Here is a 19294-nt window from a genome sequence, read left to right as displayed (position 1 = left end):
CCGCGGGCGCAGGTGCGCGCTTCCTATTGGGTGTGGGCGGAGCGCGAGCCTCCGAGGCCTTTCAGGAGGCTGCAGGTGAGCGCGCGCGCGCGCCGCCCCTCCCGCCCAGCTCGGGTGCGCGCGTGCGCGCGGGCTCGCGGGGGAGGCGGCGGAGCGCGAGGCTGCGGAGCCTGTCGCCTCTGCTCCGCCCCCTCCGCCCCCTCCGTCGCGGGTGCCGCCAAGGCCCTGAGGGAGGGAGTCGCGTCCCCGCCGGCCGCGCGGCCAGTCCCGCCCTCGGTCTCGCCGCGTGAGGAGCCGCCCAGCGGAGCTCTGCGCGGAGGCTCGAGCCGCGGCCGCCCCTCTGCAGGTGCCTGTGAGGAGGCTCCCGGCCGCAGCCACGTCCAGAGCCCTCCGGCCACGCACTCTCTCCCCGCGCTCCTGGGGGGCGGCCCGGCTGCCGGAGGCCGCCGCGGGGCCCGGCCTCAGCATGAACCGCAGCCACCGGCACGGGGCGGGCAGCGGCTGCCTGGGCACCATGGAGGTGAAGAGCAAGGTGCGCGGGGGCCCTGGCGGGGCGGAGCGGCCGTCCTGCTGGGAGGGGGGCCTGGGGGAGGCCAGGGGCTGGCCGGGGCGGCCTGCGGAGCTGCTCGGGCGCCTGGGTCGGCGAGAGGCGCGGTGGTGGGACTTGGGGCAGGAGATGGTGGATAATAAACTTGCCGAGGCGAGGGCCGGGGGCCGGTTGTGTCTGCTCCTGGCCCGGGCAGGTAGATGACCAGTGGAGCACTTCGGTTCCTTCAGTCTCATTCCTGGTCGTGGGCGGGAGTCAGGGCCGGGATTCACCCCGGCCGGCCGGGCGCAGGGTGGTTTCTAAGCGTCGGGGTATTCCGCCTCCTGGCCTGTGAGTGAGAGGTCCTTGGGGCACCCGTGGCCACCACATGTCACCCGCTTCTGTGGTTCAGGGGCGCATGGGGTGGCGAGAGGGGGCCCAGGGAGCTACATAACCCCTTGGAAGCTGGCGTGGCTTCCTGCCGGGGAAGTTCCTGGCACCGGCTTCGGTATGCGCTGGGTCCATACCGTGAGCGCGCTCCCCTTCCGCTGAGTGGCACTCCGCCGTCTCCTTCCCTCCTGCTACCTGTTCACGTCAAGTGTTCCTTCTCGACCAGCGGAATGCCCGCCTGCTGATGGTGACCTCGGTATCCAGCGAATTCCTCCATGGCCAGGCGCCCCGAGCGGGGCGGTCTGCGGGGATTAGCCGGGGAATGCTTCCCTGAGGAGGTCCCGGGCTGGAATTGGACGGTGATCGGCCGCCACCGGAACCCTCTCATGAATCGCAGAGCCAGAAGGAGCTTAGATCATCTAGTGTCATTCTCTCCAGAAGATGGGGGCTTCGGGAGGTGACGGCTTCGCCCAGCTCTGCTTGTAGGACAAAAACCTCAGAGCCTTTTTACACTTTGAGGCTTTGTAGAAAACAAAGAGAGGGCACTGGCCGGGCCCTGAGACATGGGAAGTAGCATCGGGAAGACCAAAACACATAAAGGGGTAGGAGAAAGTAAAAGCACATCAACTTCACAAAGAATGAGGCATCAGCGAGTGTAAGGCTACTTAGAAGGCCTCCCGGAGCCTGTGGGTAAATGGCTTTGATTATCTAGAGTTGATAGACAAAGTTCTGGAAGTTGTTGTAGCTGAGATAGTCACCTCAGGAATGTGTATATTCATCTTTAACGTCATTTTACAATGTACTCTGAAACAATTCATGTATCAGCATAGGCACTAGTTTCAGAAGCCTTGTGGCTTCCTAAGAATCGAAAAGTAATTAGAGCTGTTTAAGGAGTGCGTTCTTCCCCGTGACCCCCATGGAACTGCCATCACAAATGGAAGTGACACATGCTTGAACTAAGGGTTAACATGATTTAAAACACAGAAAACTGTCCCTCTGGCAGTATAGAAGTGGTAGTGGTTGAATCTTCTAGTGGCATTTCTGTTATAAATCTAGGATGGTTTTGTGGGAGTTGAGGCTGAAAAAGAAAAACACAATATTGCATGATCTTAAAATTCAGTTTATGGTCCGAATTTTGGTAGCACGTCTTTAATTTTTTTGGTCACAGGGAGAAAATGAGTAGGAATTCTAGGTACACTGATAAATACAACCAAACAGTAATTGATCTCCCGAGACCAGGAAACCTTGAGCTCTTGGGGACTGGAATTTCAGGCTTTCTGTCAACTGATTTGTGAATCTTTCCCATACTTATGTCTAACCTATATTATATATGGGACCGGCCATACTGCACTTTTCGTGAACTGTGTCTCTTAAATAGAACCAGGGCATTCTGAGAACCTGCAGGGAATGAAGTGTCATCCCGCTGTCACTCTAGCTGTTGATAAATAGGCACGGTATAAGCACTGTTTCTAATGTGACACCTTGTGTTTCAAATATATGTGGTTGGCGCATTTGTCTTTAATGGATTAAATAAAACACCTGTCATCTTTACCATTTAAAAATATTTGGACAGATGTTTTCTTTTTCACTGCTTTAGTGATAGCACGGCTTTTTACAAAAGTGATCACTGAGAAGTTAGGTTGTGACCACAACTAGGTGATGTGTAAACCCACATTTCTGGATATCTTTGTTCTTCATAGAAAACACTGTCAACTTTATCATCTTTGCTCATGGAAAGGAAAAATGGTACAAGTAAAGTAATGAATATTGCAAATATAACTATAGTTAAATTGTGATACCAGCTACCATGTGACTTTTCTTTGGTAACTGATTTATCTTCCTGTTTCGCCAGAGTTGGGAAAGTTCTTAATCAATAATCAAGGTGGTGTCCTTTAATAACCTTGGAGCAGTCTTTGAGCTGTACCTTTCCTAATTATTATTCATGGACAAACAGAATATTAAAATTAAGTTGCATTTCTAGAATGTACCAACAGATGCTAGGAGAAGGGTGTTGATTCACATTCTGGGTGATCAAGACAAATTAGACCAAGCTAAAAAAGTTGTAAATGGTTTATATAATGAATAGTTGTTGATTGGTCTTAATTTTATCTCTACTTTCATGTTTTGTTTTGTTTTTATGTAGTAAAAAGTTCTCTTAATCCTATTGTTCTGATGCAAGAAGCATAACAATTTCTCTTTTTTTCCTGCTAACATTTGCAAAAGGGCACATCTACTGTGAGCCATACAGTTTTCCATTGTTTTTGTCATAACATTTAAGCGAGAGAAGAAAACGTTGAGCAAAGAATTTTCATCCAATAGCTTTAGCAGAAACATTGAAGCCCTAAAATGTTCAGTGATTAGATAGATGTTACTCCCATTTCTGGATCATGGGAAGTGATAAACACGGGGGTGAATCAAAGCCCTAGGAACTTTACGTTATGATACCAGAATAAAGCAATGAAGGAGAAACTATGACTTTTGATAACATCATAAGACTAACTCTGATATGAAGGGTGTTCCCGAGTTTTTATTTACTTTGAAATGAGAAGGTGTGACTAAACTTTTTGAGAGCGCTGGGTATGAGTCACCTTACATTTCTTGACAAGTGTTAGTGTTTATGATTCAGGAAGGTATTTTTGGAATTTTTAATTATTTATTAGGGGTAATAGGTGGTTTTGGTGAGTTTTAATGTAAAACTAGTGAGTAGCGTGGGTAAGCAAGGCAGATGAAATTCATAGAGTAAGAGCTGTGACTCCAGATACCCATAAGGCCCTTGGAAAAATGAATTGACACATTTGTAACCTCAAATTATGCTGATGGGGACTTTGTCTACAGGGTGCTTAAGGCTGTCTTAGTGGTACATTAGTATTTCTTACTCATAATACCTGTTTAGAAGAAAAATGAGTTCAGTGGTCAGGCACATTTGGCAAACATTTGGTTTTTTTGTTTTGTTTTTTGGGTTTTTTGTAATATTCAGATGCTTATATATTGAATGTAAACCATTTAAATGGTATTTTTTAAAATATATTTTTATTGATTTCAGAGAGGGAGAGAGACATCAATGATGAGAGAGAATCATTGATGGGCTGCCTCCTGCACACCCCCCACTGGGGATTGAGCCTGCAACTTGGGCATGTGCCCTTGACCCGAATTGAACCTGGGACCCTTCAGTTTGCAGGCCGACGCTCTATCCCAGTGATGGCGAACCTATGACACGCGTGTCACCTCTGAACTCATTTTTTTGGTTGATTTTTCTTTGTTAAATGGCATTTAAATATATAAAATAAATATCAAAAATATAAATCTTTGTTTTACTATGGTTGCAAATATCAAAAAATTTCTATATGTGACACGGCACCAGAGTTAAGTTAAGGTTTTTCAAAATGCTGACACGCCGAGCTCAAAAGGTTCGCCATCACTGCTCTATCCACTGAGCCAAATCGGCTAGGGCTAAATGGTATTTTTTCGAAGGGGGGCGTGGCGTGGGGGGGGGGGGGGGATAATCAGTGGTGGAAACTTTTTAGCCTTATCTAACTGATAGTTCATAGGGAGTCAGATGATGGTGGTTGGGTGTTGCTTTGTTCCAAAAATTTGAAATTCAGTGCAGAAAGGGATGCACAGATGCCTCCTTGCACCATGATTCAGTTTTGTGATATGATGGCTTCCCTGGTAGAGCTTTTAGTTGAAGATATACTTGTTTTCCTTATTTCCCATAGTTTGTAGTTCTAGAATATAGTTGCTACATTCAAGTCTTTTCCAGTCTGTTTCCAGAGCTTCACTCTAGGGCAGTGATGGCGAACCTATGACACCTCTGACACGCGAACTCATTTTTTTGGTTGATTTTTCTTTGTTAAATGGCATTTAAATATATAAAATAAATATCAAAAATATAAGTCTTTGTTTTACTATGGTTGCAAATATCAAAAAATTTCTATATGTGACACAGCACCAGAGTTAAGTTAGGGTTTTTCAAAATGCTGACACACCGAGCTCAAAAGGTTCTCGCTCTAGGGTATGATACCTTTCTTTTAGAGCAGTCTTGATGTCGCTTCTTCTTTAATTCCCTAGTTGTAGGACTTCCATTCAGCCAGATTTCAGGGGGTTCTGAATGATGGTTGTTCTGTAGTTTAGTTGTAATTTTATTGTTATTGTTGTTAATCCTCCCCAGGGGATATTTTTCCATTGATTTTTTATTGATTTATTTTTTATTTTTTAAATATATTTTATTGATTTTTTACAGAGAGGAAGGGAGAGGGATAGAGAATTAGAAACATTGATGAGAGAGAAACATCAATTCAGCTGCCTCCTGCACACTCCCCACTGGGGATGTGCCCGCAACCAAGGTACATGCCCTTGACCGGAATCGAACCTGGGACCCTTCAGTCCCCAGGCCGACGCTCTATCCACTGAGCCAAATCGGTTAGGGCTCCATTGATTTTTAGAGAGTAGAAGCGGGGGTGGGGGGTGGGGGGGGTGGGGGGCGGGACACATCAATGTGAGAGGCACATCAATTGGTTGCTTCCGGCACACACCCTGACTGACCAGGGCGGGGATCGAGCCTGCAGCCAAGGCACATGCCCTTGATTGGAAATCGAACCCTGGACCCTTCAGTCCTACATTCTATCCACTGAGCAAAACTGGCTGGGGCTAGTTGTAATTTTGATGCGGTCGTGGGAGGAGGTGCTTACCCTGTTTACTTATGCCACCATCTTGACCAGAAGTCATTTGCAAACATTTGCTTTAAAAAATTTTTAATCAACTGCAGGACTTAACTGAGCTTTTACTATCTGGTCTCCACAGTAACTCCTAAGAGTGTGGCTATAGTTATGTAGCATTTTCCACTTGTGTGGCTGGTACACCTTTTTGAGGAAGGCTGATTAACCTTTTTTTTAAAAAAAATATGTTTTTATTGATTTCAGAGAGGAAAGGAGAGGGAGAGAGAGATAGAAATGTCAGTGATGAGAGAGAATCATTGGTCAGCTGCCTCCTGCATGTCCCACACGATGGATGGAGCTCCTAACCCTGGCATGTGCCCTGACTGAGAATTGAGCATGACCTCTGGGTTTATAGGTTGACACTCAACCACTGAACCACACCAGCCGGGCTGATTAACCTTTCTTAGGTTTCCACATTTGGGGAGAAATGCCATGCTAGTCCCATAGTAAGTCCTATAGATCCTGTTGTTCATGGACTAGATGAAATCAGTCCTAAGTGTTGAATAAGGGCCACTTGACTAATTCAGCATTTGGAGAACAGAGGTGTGATTCTAGCATAGGGAAGCAGACCTATGAATCAGAATTGTGAAGATAAATATTGGGCCTGGTGGAGGTGTCATGTACTCCCTGTTGGTATGATCCCTAAATACCTCTCTGATGTAACTATTCTCTTTATCCACTAATTGGTACGCTTGTGTAAGCCTGAGCCTTTCAATCTCTAGGGTCTAGCCCTGTGCCAAGCATGTAAACACTTCTTGTGTTACTGTGTAGTTGTAGGACATATATTTGATGTATTAATAAAACTTTTTAATAATATTAACAGGGAAGATGCTTATCTCTAGACTGATTTCTTAAATACTATACCTCCATTTGTATCACATCTTAAATGTCAAGAAGCTCAAAGTCCTTTTTGTACCTGTTTCTGTTCATTCTTGCCACTTCTGTGAAATAGCAATTCCTTTTATGGGGGAAGAAACTTAGATGCTTTTTGTTAATGGTCAAAATAAAGACTTGGGCACCTCTTACCTCATGTAGGTAAGTGCTGCTTTCAGGATCTGGGCTGCAGACAGGGTGTGAGAGGACAGTCCCCAATGCGGCCTGGGTGCCTGGGCATTGAGGTAAACCTGCATCTTCAAGTGATGCCCTTCAGAGATACAGCATCAGAAGGCACATTCCTGTGCTATCTTCTTTATTAAGAGAAATAATAAGCCTGTTAATGTTCTGTGGCATGCATTTTAAAATTGAATCCTGTTTTTAAAATTAATACATTTTTTATCTTTATAGTTTGGAGCTGAATTTCGTCGTTTTTCACTGGAAAGATCAAAACCGGGAAAATTTGAGGAGTTTTATGGATTACTGCAACATGTTCATAAGATCCCAAATGTTGATGTTTTAGTAGGCTACGCAGACATCCATGGAGACTTACTACCTATAAATAACGATGATAATTATCACAAAGCTGTTTCAACGGCCAATCCACTGCTTAGGATCTTTATACAAAAAAAGGGTAAGTACCACTGTTTACAAAAATTGTTTTACAGATAGAAGTGGTTTTATTTTTCTCATTGATAGGATACACAGACTTTGCCACAAACTTAATGAAGAGACATTTTCTGTGAATCTTACCATATTAAGCAACAAGTGGGTTTAAAACATTTTCGGTATTAATGATTTAATGATTATCTTTACACTTCACTAGTGTACTTTAGAAAATTTGTGGGGTTTTTTTGTTTTTGTATTTTTTAATCCTCACCCAATAATATGCTTATAGATTTTCGAGAGAGAGGAAAAGGAAGAGAGAGAAACATCAGTGTGAGAGAGAACATCTATCGGTTGCCTTCTGTATATGCCCCAACCAGGGATTGAACCCACAGCCTTTCGGTTTACAGCAATGGTTCTCAACCTGTGGGTCAAACAACCCTTTCACAGGGGTCGCCTAAGACTGTCGGAAAACACATAGATAATTACATATTGTTTTTGTGATTAATCACTATGCTTTAATTATGTTCAATTTGTAACAATGAAAATACATCCTGCATATCAGATATTTACATTACGATTTATAACAGTAGCAAAATTACAGTTATGAAGTAGCAATGAAAATAATTTTATGGTTGGGGGTCACCACAACATGAGGAACTGTATTAAAGGGTCGCGGCATTAGGAAGGTGAGCCACCTGGCCAGGGCAGAAAATTTGTGGTTTTAATTACTTTAATTATAACCCTCTTAGATTTTTAAAAATAGAAATTCTGAATTTATTGACTCTTCACTTTAATGAATGAAATTTTGTTTATTCAGGAAGATGTGGTAGAAAGAGTATAACTTTGGATTCAGAGAAACATTCCAGTCTTTTGGTGACAACCAACTTTCAAGTGCTATACTTAATAGATACCTAAAGGAAAACTATTTATCCTTCTTGGGTCTCAATGTCTTTTTCTATAGAATGGACATATTATCTCATAGGATTACTGGGAGTGTTGAAAGAGCTAAGTACAGTGCCCTGGCATGTAGTAGGCAGGCATCCAGAGACTATTTTCTTTCCTTTTTCTTTTAGGATATTGTTCACAGAAAGCAAATTAGTTACTCATCTGGAAAATTAGATAGCAACTCATTATTTTGGAGGAATGTAAACGTTGATATTTGTCTCACAAAAGAACATTTGAAGTAGCCACTTTATATTGCAAACATTTTCAAATGTCTTTTGAGTCCTAAATTTTTATTTTTTTAACTTTGTGTCTTCCTTCATGTGTGTCTCTCTGTCTGCAGATGGGCAGGGTGTGTGCCATTTATTCCTTTGTCTTTGGTAAATGAAGAGGTTTAGAAAGCTAGCAGGGAAGCAGCAGGCACTGTATTGGTGGGATAATTAAAGCCTTGCTGTGTTTGTAAACCAACCCAGAAAGCAGAGAATGGTAGGGATTACCCTTGAAGATGAAACTTTCTTTCCAATCAGTTGATAAGCTTGGGACCACTCCCAGGGCTTTGAAATTCGACTGATTATGTATGTTAGCTTTTCTGGGTTTGGAGGAACTAAAGTCCACCAACAGAATAAACTGCCAAGCGTAACTTATATCTTTATCACTTGACTATTTACAAAATATTAACAAACACACAATTTTCCCTAAACCGCCCCCCTCCCCAGATGGATTTTGTAGATAACAGGGGCGTGGTACAATTAGAGTAGTACTTTAGGAGATTAATTTGGCTGTTGGGATGAATTGGAGGAGCAGCAGAATATGGAAGAGGGATGGACTTGAAGAGAAAATTGGTTTGGTTTTAGGGCAGAAAAGCTAATCTGGCTGGTGAGTTTCAACCGTGTTAGGAAATTAGAAATGGTAAATAAAGACCAAGGATAGACCCTTGGAAAGCTTTGTATTGAATGTTACAAAAGAAAGAACTGCAGTAGAGGAGAGAAGGACAAAACTTTTGAGTGGAAGTTGTCATTTTGAGCAGAATAATTTAAATAATTGTTGTTAGATAGTAGGCTTTTCTTGTTAGCAGTTGCAATTTTCACTAAAAATTTAGTTGCTCTCTGGAATGTGTATTCAAATGTAAAATGACTATTTTTAAACCACTGCCATCTGACAAAATTATCCCCTTCATTAGGAAGATTATATGAGTTGGATTATACCACCACGTGTTTTTGCTACTGGATTTGTAACACTTATGTGATCATGGGGTTAATTAGTCCTAACATCTTTTAAGGATGGTTATCTTCTGCTATTTCCTTTTAAATGTTTCTATGTGAACAAAAGTTTTCTATGTCATAGAGATAAACATTCAGTACAATTATTAGCCCTCAGAGTTTGGCTTAGAAATAGGTAGTCCATTCAACAGACAATTCTTTAAAAAATATATAAATTTAAGCCCTGGCCTGTTTTGCTCAGTGGTTAGTACAGCGGTTCTCAACCTGTGGGTCACGACCCCTTTGGGGGTCGAACGACCCTTTCACAGGGGTCGCCAAGACCACCAGAAAACATGTATATAATTACATATTGTTTTTGTGATTAATCACTATGCTTTAATTATGTTCAATTTGTAACAATGAAATTGGGGGTCACCACAACATGAGGAACTGTATTAAAGGGTCGAAGCATTAGGAAGATTGAGAACCACTGGGTTAGTACGTCGGCCCAAGGACCGATGGGTCGTGGGTTTGATTCCTAGTCAAGGGCACGTACTTGGATTACAGGTTTGATCCCCGGTCCCGGTCAGGCACGTGTGGGAGACAACCAGTTGATGTGTCTCTCTCATGTTGATTTTTCTCTTTCTTTCTCTCTCTCTCTCTCCCCAATCCTCCCTCTCTTCCACTCTCTCTAAAAATCAATGGAAAAAATATCCTCAGGTGAGGATTAAAAAATATATATATATAAAATACAAACATGACTTAAGCAAAAAATGAACAGGAAGTTGGTTGATTATTTCTGCTTAAAACCCTGTACTGGCTTTTCATTGCATCCAGAAGAAACTCCTTCCTTGCTTGGCCTTTGCCAGTTCATCTTCCTCAGTTCTTCCTCCCTCATCATAGCCACACTGGCTTCCTGTCCCTCAGACTTGGTTGCTGTCTCTGCTTTTGCACTTGCTTTTCCTCCTAAGAAAGGTTTCCCTCCAGCTCTTCCCATGGCTGCCTCCTCATCCTTCAGATCTTAGCACAGATAATGTTCTCAGAGGGGTTTCTTCTGACCACCCCTAAAGGGCCACACCCTCCCGCCCCTCCCACCGTTAGTTGATGAACTACCCTCTGAAGATCTGGAATTCAGAGTGTCTTTGAAGTGAAAGCTCAGGGTTGAATGTGTAAGCTACTTAATAGCCTGAACTTGAAGATAGGAATGAAAAGTTTTATATTTTGTAATAATTTGTTAGAAGAAAAACCCCATACTCTATTTCTAGGTCTGTTATCATGGAAGCAAAAACAAAACAAAAAACCTGATATCTTAAAAGTTTATTTTCACAGAGAGGATTCCCAGGTCTTTTGCCAGCACCATCCCCACTGGAGTTTAGAGTATTGTTATTTATTTGGGGGAGGGGAAGAGATGGTACAAAGTAGAGTTTTCCTCCTCTTGTTGTTTAGATTATTATTGTGCAGCAAACAATATTAGAAAATATCCAAAGGTTGTACCTTTAAAAAATACTCAGGTTATTCCTGTAGGTTTGGAATACAGCCAGGGAAATGTGTATTAAAAAAAAACCAAAAACTTCCCAGCGAGGCATGGTGATCAGCCAAGTCTGGGGTCTGTTGAAATGCACAGAGTCCTCGCCAGACCTGATCAGAATGTGCACACCGCAGTTCTTGCTGTACGTATCACCACCTGTTTATGTGTGACATTAGACAAATATGTCTGCATCTTGGATTTATTCAGAGGAGTTTGTTGGAATCTCTAGAAGGGCCTTGCTTTATTAGTAAGCATCCTCTCACTTAGGACATGGCCTTGTGGCCCTAACACCTGTACAGTGGACATTATTTTGCAAATGGACCTTAAGATTATATTTTAACGAATCAGGGTTTAATTTAGAAATGTCTAACGTATATACATTGTAATAGTAAGTTGTAAAAAAAACAGTTTAACAAAAGGTATGGCCCCAGAAATTAAACATTAAATAAAGTAAAAAGAAGAGAGAGGAAAAAAGAGAGGGAATTGTGGAGTAACATCTCAGAATATGACACCAGTTCTCATGATGGAAACATGGGAGCCACCTTTGACACATACCTGTTTTTCTTAGTCACCAATCCTGTTAAAACTGTGTTCTAATTATTTTTCAGGTGTTTTGCCCTATCTCCATTGCCTCTGCTTCAGGCCAGGTGCCATCCTAAACCACTGCACAGCCTCCTATCTCCTCTCAGGTCCATTCTCCAGCTTGAAGCCAGAGCTTTAGAGAAAAACTGAAACCCTTTGGTTTTCTTCCTGTTGCCCTTAGGCCAAAGTCCATAATCCTTAACGCTTCCCTGAAGTTCCCATTGGTCTGCCTGGCCCCTGGCTGCTTCTGACTTGGCTCTGGACTCTTCCTTCTCCTCCCTGCCCCCTTTCCCCAGCCACCCTTTAACCTCACTACAGTCATGGGCCATATAATGAGGTTTCTGTCAACAAATACTCCATTAGAATACAGGAGCTGAAAAATCCCTATTGCTTAGTGATGATGTTGTGGCTGTGGTAAGGTAAGAGTGCATCACATTCCTCATGCAGTTGTGGTGATGCTGGTAAACAGACCTACTGCACTGCCAGTCCTATAAAAGTTCAGCCCATGCAATTATGTACAGCACTTAATACCTGATTATGGTCATAAAGGACTGTTACAGGTTTACATATGTACTATACTTTTCATTGTTATTTTAGAGTTTACTCTTTCTACTTATTCACAAAAAAGTTTTCTGAAAACAGTAGGCCCTGTTAACACCAGCAGCATCGCTATCTCATCTCTCTCTCTCCCTCCCTCCCTCCCTCCCTCTTTCTCTCTCTCTCTCTCAAATATATTTTTATTTATTTCAGAGAGGAAGAGAGATATAAAAACATCAATGATGAGAGAGAATCATTGATCGGCTGCCTCCTGCAAGCCCCCTACTGGGGATCAAGCCTGCAACCTGGGCATGTGCCCTTGACCAGAATTGAACCCAGGACCCTTCAGTCCATAAGCCGATGCTCTGTCCACTGAGCCAAACCAGCTAGGGCTCATGTGTCTTGATTGCATCATTTTCTCTTGTGCTTGATTTAATCTCATGTAGTTTTGTGCAGTAACCTGCTATACAGGCTTGTAGCTCTGGCGCACTAAGCTAGAACATGTAGCTAGCCTAGGTGTGCAGAAGGCTATCCCGTCTAGGTTTATGTAAGTCACTCTATGATGTTCGCTCAACGGTGAAATTGCCTAACGATGCATTTCTCGGAACATATCCCTGTGAAGCAGTGCGTGACTGTACATTGGACTCCTTCCCCTACTCCATCCTCCTCCTCTCTTTATTCGTTGTATTCTATGCCTGGAATGTCTCTCCCTTCTACCTGATTAGCTAGTCTCAGCGTGATCCTTACTTTCCTGACGAAGCCTTTCCTTTCCTTTGCACCAAGCTAGGTTCTCACTTACATACTTGTACAGCACAGTGTACTTCACTGCTCTTGGCACCTTTGTAATAATTCAGTTATTTGAAATTAATTGCCATCTCCTCCTTTAGACTATAAGCACCATGAAAGCAAGCACCTTATCTGTTTTGTTCACTGGATCTATGGCCCAGAAAACAATGCTGAGCCACATACGAGATACTTCTTAATATTTGGTGATTGATTTTTCTTATTAGAAAGTGAGGGGATCTGCAGAATTTGAATATCACTTTAAGTGATGTTTAATCTTTGTAAAGTTGCCAGATCTGTTTCATTTAACCATTTTGGATTAGAACAAGGGTTGGCAAACTAAGGCTTGCTGGCTGTTTTGTAAATAAAGTTTTCTTTGGAACACAGCCAAGCTCATTCCTTTATGGTCTGCCTATGGCTGCTTTTGCAATAGGAACCGTGTGACCTCCAGGACCTGAAATATTTACTGTATAGCTCTTTACAGAAACAGGTTTACAGCCCCTGATTACAGTTTTAGCAATCATTTCATTCTTCCCTGTCTTCCTACTGAACTTCAAACAAGTCATAATCTTGAACTTTCTTAATGACTCTAACATGAACTGTTCCTATTTTGTTACTATAAAGGGATGCTGATGCTTCCCTACCCGCCCCCCCCAAGATTTGCTTTTTATCCACTGTAGGCTTTTATTTCTTGTATCTGTGTCTGCCACTCACTAGTGGACCCTAATGTCTCTCTCTGTAACTTTTGACTCTGTGAGCTAAGGAATGAGATAACCAGACTTTTCAGAATTAATGTTTACAAACTAAGGGCCTGCAGGGCTCCTTGGTAAGTAAAGCACAGGAGCTTTTTCTGTGGAAAGAAGTGAGACATCCTTGGCAGTTCAGTGGCCTTGCAGATGGCTCGTTGTCCATTCCTGTTAGCTGAGATTGTCTGCTGAGGGGCAGGCTTGGGTAAGGGTGGTGCTGCTGTGTAAGCCCGTATCATGTACTGTTGCATAAGCCTGGCTTTATACAAGTGGAAGGTTGCTATAAACCAAATTTCCAAACTTCCCATCACAGTCTGAGTTCAGTGCTTTGATATACATACTCAGGTAGAAAGTGAACTCCTACTCCCTGTGGACATTCACCTTTACACTTTAAACTAACACCCTGCACCCTGGCTTTTTGCCAAAATATTTTTTCCCAGTGGCTGGAAACTGATTAGCTAGATGGGAGAACAAAGGTGCCTTTGTACAGGGGCATATTGCTTCTGAGAATTTAGCAGAGAGCATTCAAACAGGGTCAGGATGCGATGCCAAATTATGCAGATTTGAGGGGTTTAGGGTCAGGTTTCCCATGAATAGGTATGTAGGCAACTTAATTTTGTTTGCAGTTTGTATGGACTGGAACTTTCCTTATATTAGGTAGGCTTTCTTAATTGATTGTTTTAAAATGAAAATATATAATTTTGAAAAAAACACATTTAGAAGATGATAGTTAGATTTTTTGCCAAAAAGATTTTTGTGTCAATGGATTTATTTCCACAGCCAAATTATAAATAAATTTCTGTCTCTGTTAGAACCCAGTCTAAATATTTTATCTATAAATGAAGACAAAATTATCCTGGGTGGAGGGGAGGAAATGCCAAAATAATTAAGTGCCCCTAGTCTTGTACATTTCTCTGAAACTAGCTTTTGAAGATGTTCAAGTAGCATGAAAAAAAAATGCCGAAGTTCTCTATACTCTGATGCACAGTTGATACTTAACATTCATTGTATGAATGTGTCACGTATTGGCCTAGAAAGAACTCCTGGGTCTAGTCTTTTCTCTGTAACTTATTATGTCCCAGTCATTTCCTGGTCTATAAAGTAAAGATGATAATACATAGTTATCAATGGGGTGCGGGGGTGGTGGTGGCAGAGGGTCACAGGAGAGAATACGAATTGAAGCCTTGGATAAACGGTGATGTTACTATTCTCTGTAGCAGTAGCCAACACTAGGATTTTGAACTAGTTCTTTTGGGGGGCTCTTTTGCCTTTATTTCAGTTGAAATGGTATTTCAACTCGTGTGCCTGCTATTAATTTCATTTCCTTTTCTCCCTCTCATTCTCTGATGAGATGCTTTGTTTATGGCAGGTCTTCCTTCATCCATGTGATCTAAGAATATCTGGTTTTAGGTGCCCTGTTGTCCCTTAGTGTACATCAGAAATTATAAATTGTTGGCTTGAAGAATGAATTCAACCCTGGGTGTTATTTAACTCAAATAGGTTTTTGTTGTTGTTTCACTGGGTATCAGCATTTAAAAATGGGAAGATTTTTACCTAAAAACCATGACTCTGGCAAATTCCTACAGGAATGAAGAAAAACTGTGGAATTTAATGGCAGCTGTGCCATTAAACGGGGCAAAATGCATTTTAAGTAACTTGTTTAAGAATGTGTTTGCATTCAACACGTGGCTCAGTGGTTGAGTGTTGACCTCTGAACCAGGAGGTCATGGTTCCCAGTCAGGGCACATGCCCGGGTTCTGGGCTCAATCCCCTGTGTGGGGTGGAGGCAGCCGATCAATGATTCTCTCATCATTGATGTTTCTATCTCTCTCCCACTCCCTTCCTCTCTGAAGTCAATAAAAATATATTTAAAAAAGAATGTGTTTGCAAGACTTACCAGAATTTCATTTGGCCATGGTTCATGTTGTTTCATAGTTATCGAGCTTTGTTAGATTTACCGTGAACATTGGTAATTTTATGTGTACTTGAGAGGGCCACCTAGTGTTTTTTTCTGATATAACATCTTCTGCACTACATTTTGATCCCATTAGAATAAGTTAATGTTTAACTAGTGTGTTTATGTACGAAATACATTTTAGTTATCCTTTCTGTACAGACTCAACTGCAGATAAGTGGGTGTTTTCACAGCATTTCTATAATTATTTTATTTTATTTTTAAACAGAAGAAGCAGACTACAGTGCCTTTGGTACAGACACACTAATAAAGAAGAAGAATGTTTTAACCAATGTATTGCGTCCTGACAACCACAGGAAAAAGCCTCATATAGTCATTAGTATGCCCCAAGACTTCAGACCTGTGTCTTCCATTATAGACGTGGATATTCTCCCAGAAACGCATCGTAGGGTCCGTCTGTACAAATATGGCACTGAGAAACCCTTAGGATTCTACATCCGGGATGGCTCCAGTGTCAGGGTCACGCCACATGGCTTAGAGAAGGTCCCAGGGATCTTTATATCCAGACTTGTCCCGGGAGGTCTGGCTCAAAGCACAGGACTGTTAGCCGTTAATGATGAAGTTTTAGAAGTTAACGGCATAGAAGTTTCAGGGAAGAGTCTGGATCAAGTAACAGATATGATGATTGCAAACAGCCGCAACCTCATCATAACAGTGAGACCAGCAAACCAGAGGAACAATGTCGTTAGGAACAGTCGGACCTCTGGGAGCTCCGGCCAGTCTACTGATAACAGCCTTCTCGGCTATCCACAGCAGATGGAACCCAGCTTTGAGCCAGAGGATGAAGACAGTGATGAAGATGACATTGTTATTGAAGATAATGGAGTGCCACAGCAGATTCCCAAAGCTGTTCCTAACACAGAAAGCTTAGAATCATTAACACAAATGGAACTCAATTTGGAGTCTGGACAGAATGGTTTTATTCCTTCTAATGAAGTGAGCTTAACAACAGCAGCAAGCGGCACAGACACTGAATTTGAAACGCGTGTTCCAAATCAAAAACTCTTAGAAGAAGATGGAACAATCATAACACTATGAAACCACTATCTGACTGTTTTCTGAGTGAAGATGCCATGGGAACCTGTACATTCTGCTAGTTTAAAGCATATATACCTCTGAACCAGTGACCTGGAATGGGCATGAGAAAAAATAATATTGCAAGCTCAAAATGTTATTAAAATAGTAGTTTGATCATTGCTAATATAAACTTTGGTGGGTCAGAGGTGAATTTAAATCTAAAACAAAGGGGCCTTTGCTAATGCAATTATGTGCTTTTGCTGTTTTGTCTACAGATAACTGGATGTTAGAGCACATTCTAGACTGTGTGAGAGGACTAGATAATTTCCGTTTGAAGTGGTTGCATATTTAACCTGCTGTGCAGAGCCCAGTTCATTTTTCCTTTATATTTTTAAAAGTTCTAATGTGAAGAAATCTCATTCTAACTTTTGGTACCTTGGGGACCTCAGCTCCTATGTTCTCTGTATTTTATTTTGACATTTTAATGTTTCTCTGTTGTGAATTATAACAAGTAGTCTTTTCAAGTGCTTTTTTTCCTAATATCTAAGAAATCAAACTGATTGACTATTTTTAGGAGTTGCTTCCTATGTTGTAAGGCATCAAAACTATGTTCCTGAATTAAGAATCTCTACCAGTTGTTCAGGTGCCTGCCTGTCCTTCCTGTAGCTTTCATTCTCACAAAGGCATTCCATGTGGGCGTAACTTACCCTGGAAATGGCGATGCCACTGACTCTGGGCATTGGGAGACTCTCCCTTATCCTCCACCTCTTCACCTCTTCTCACCCTCATTCCCAATCTCATTGGAAATTATCCTTTTGTTGTGTGTGTGTTGTTGGTGTGCTTTTATACTCTTTTAATGTATTCAAGAAGTGCAAATCATTTTGGATTTTAAAAAATGCACCCAAATTCAGAGATTTTTTTTACACACAGGACAAATTTGTGCACTTTTTATATAAACAATTTGGGTTTTCCTTCATGGGATTTCTAGGAACACTGCCTACACTTTATGAAAATTATATAGTATTCACCTTTGACAGAGTTTATCACTATTAATTTTATAAGGCTATTTATTACTTTCCAATGCATCCACTTAGAACAAGTTAAGTGTAAGGCTGCTAACTTCCATTCCTTGCCTGATTTCACTATACGATGTGCACAAACACTACAGAATGCTTGTATATAGAAACAAAGAATAGTATGAAGTACATAAGTTCTCTGTGGCTTATGGATATTACTGTCAGAGTTATTTATTAATTAATTTTATGGTAGGGCTAGTATGGATACCTATAACAATTGTGTGCTATTAAAACAATGAAGAATCAGATGACTCCGTTTTGAAGGATATTTTCTCTATATGGTCAAAATATATGAAGAAGTAAAGTCTTGATTAAATGAAGATCATTTGACTCAGAATACTTAAATGTATTTTGTTCACATTACCACTAAACATATTGTCACTAAACTATTAATTGCACAATATTATGTAATACAATGTACTTTTTGTTGAATTCACTGACGTTCTTCCACTTACATACCACTGTTTTATAATGGCATTCCAACTTTAACATTCTGTGAGTTTTATACATTTGACTCTTGAATGACAAAACAATGATAATATGTATAAGGTTAAATTTCATTTATAAGTGGTGCAGGGGTTCAACATTCTAAGTAAAAATACTTTCACACACTACCTCTCTCTCTCTCTCTCTTTTTTTTTTTTTTTTAGCAAAGTTTTAACATCAGAACTTTTCTTGTGGGGGGGAAATACTTCAGGGCTTGACTTTTTGTACAAATTTTAACTAAAATATAGACTTGTATGTCTTCATGAAAATGGAAGTCAAAGCTTCTAATGCTTCTTATTTTAATTATCCTGCTAAAGATACATGTCAGTGGTGTCTTCAGCTAGATCTCACTTAAATTATTGGTAAAATAATTGATTACTAGACGTATTGTAAAACCAATAGATCTTGGTTATACAATAAAATGAGGATTCATTGGTTGTCTGAATCAGTTATTTCAAGTGTGTCATCGTTAACAAAAGTATCAGTGGATTCAGCATAAAATTTCCTAGTACTAAGTGTCAAGCCTAACTGTGAATTTTGTTCTGTATCTTTAAGTAAATTTATGCTAATGTTCTTATGTGCTGTCAACAAAATGTATGTACTTCTGTGAACTATGAATTTTCTAATTAAATTTTACATATAACATGATTTGTACATGAATGACACTTTGTTTAAACTATCAAATGTCAGTATTTTACTACAATTTTATTATAAAATGTACATTATCATTAACTGAACTTTGATTTTAAAATCAAATTGGCTTTAGTTGTATATTATTTTTTACAAATAAAGATAGACTTGTATAAAGGCTACTTTCTTGTTTGCGAATATATGAAAAGTGCCCAACAGTTATTTACCTATCACCCATTATATAAGCTACTAGAGGCCCGGTGCATGAAATTTGTGCACTGGGGGGTGGGGGGTCCCTCAGCCCAGCCTCCCCCCTCTCACAGTCCGGGAGCCCTCAGTGGATGTCCTACTGACGGCAGCAGAGGCTCGGAGCAGGCGCCGTGTGTGTGTGTGTGTGTGTGTGTGTGTGTGTGTGTGTGTCTGTCTGTCTGCTGGGGCCTGCCCCCAGCCACACCACATAGGCTCGGAGCAGTTGCCCCGTGTGTGTGTGTGTGTGTGTGTGTGTGTGTGTGTGTATGTGTGTGTGTCCCCGCTGGAGGCCTGCCTCCAGCCGCGTCGGAGGCTTGGAGCAGGCATCCCGTAAGTGTGTGTGTGTGTCCACTGGGGGCCTGCCCCCAGCCACACTGCGGAGGCTTGGAGCAGGCGCCTCTCTGTGTTGATCTCTCAGGCTCCTGGCCATG

The 19294-nt window shown here is 41.5% G+C and overlaps 1 protein-coding gene across 1 annotated transcript; it reads left to right on the top strand.

Annotated features, from left to right (window-relative positions):
* Positions 1-283: 283 nt before the first annotated feature.
* Positions 284-18792, top strand: PARD6B (par-6 family cell polarity regulator beta). The gene is made up of 3 exons (XM_070419765.1): positions 284-532; positions 6916-7138; positions 15614-18792. Exons 1-3 carry the CDS (start codon positions 467-469, stop codon positions 16441-16443), a joined length of 1119 nt encoding a protein of 372 aa, XP_070275866.1. The 5' UTR covers positions 284-466; the 3' UTR covers positions 16444-18792.
* Positions 18793-19294: the final 502 nt, after the last annotated feature.

The sequence above is a fragment of the Myotis yumanensis genome, unplaced genomic scaffold (assembly GCF_028538775.1).
Source record: "Myotis yumanensis isolate MYYU_CA2020_CCGP unplaced genomic scaffold, mMyoYum1.0.hap1 SCAF_7, whole genome shotgun sequence".
NCBI lineage: Eukaryota > Metazoa > Chordata > Mammalia > Chiroptera > Vespertilionidae > Myotis > Myotis yumanensis.
Note: the sequence above shows the minus strand (reverse complement) of the source record. Positions and strands in the feature narration are given on the sequence as shown.

Bases quoted from the DNA above. Each gene is read 5' to 3' on its own strand.
- PARD6B (XM_070419765.1), top strand. From the start codon at position 467: ATGAACCGCAGCCACCGGCACGGGGCGGGCAGCGGCTGCCTGGGCACC. The intron at 533-6,915 runs GTGCGCGGGGGC...TTATCTTTATAG, and splicing joins CCATGGAGGTGAAGAGCAAG to TTTGGAGCTGAATTTCGTCG. The intron at 7,139-15,613 runs GTAAGTACCACT...ATTTTTAAACAG, and splicing joins GATCTTTATACAAAAAAAGG to AAGAAGCAGACTACAGTGCC.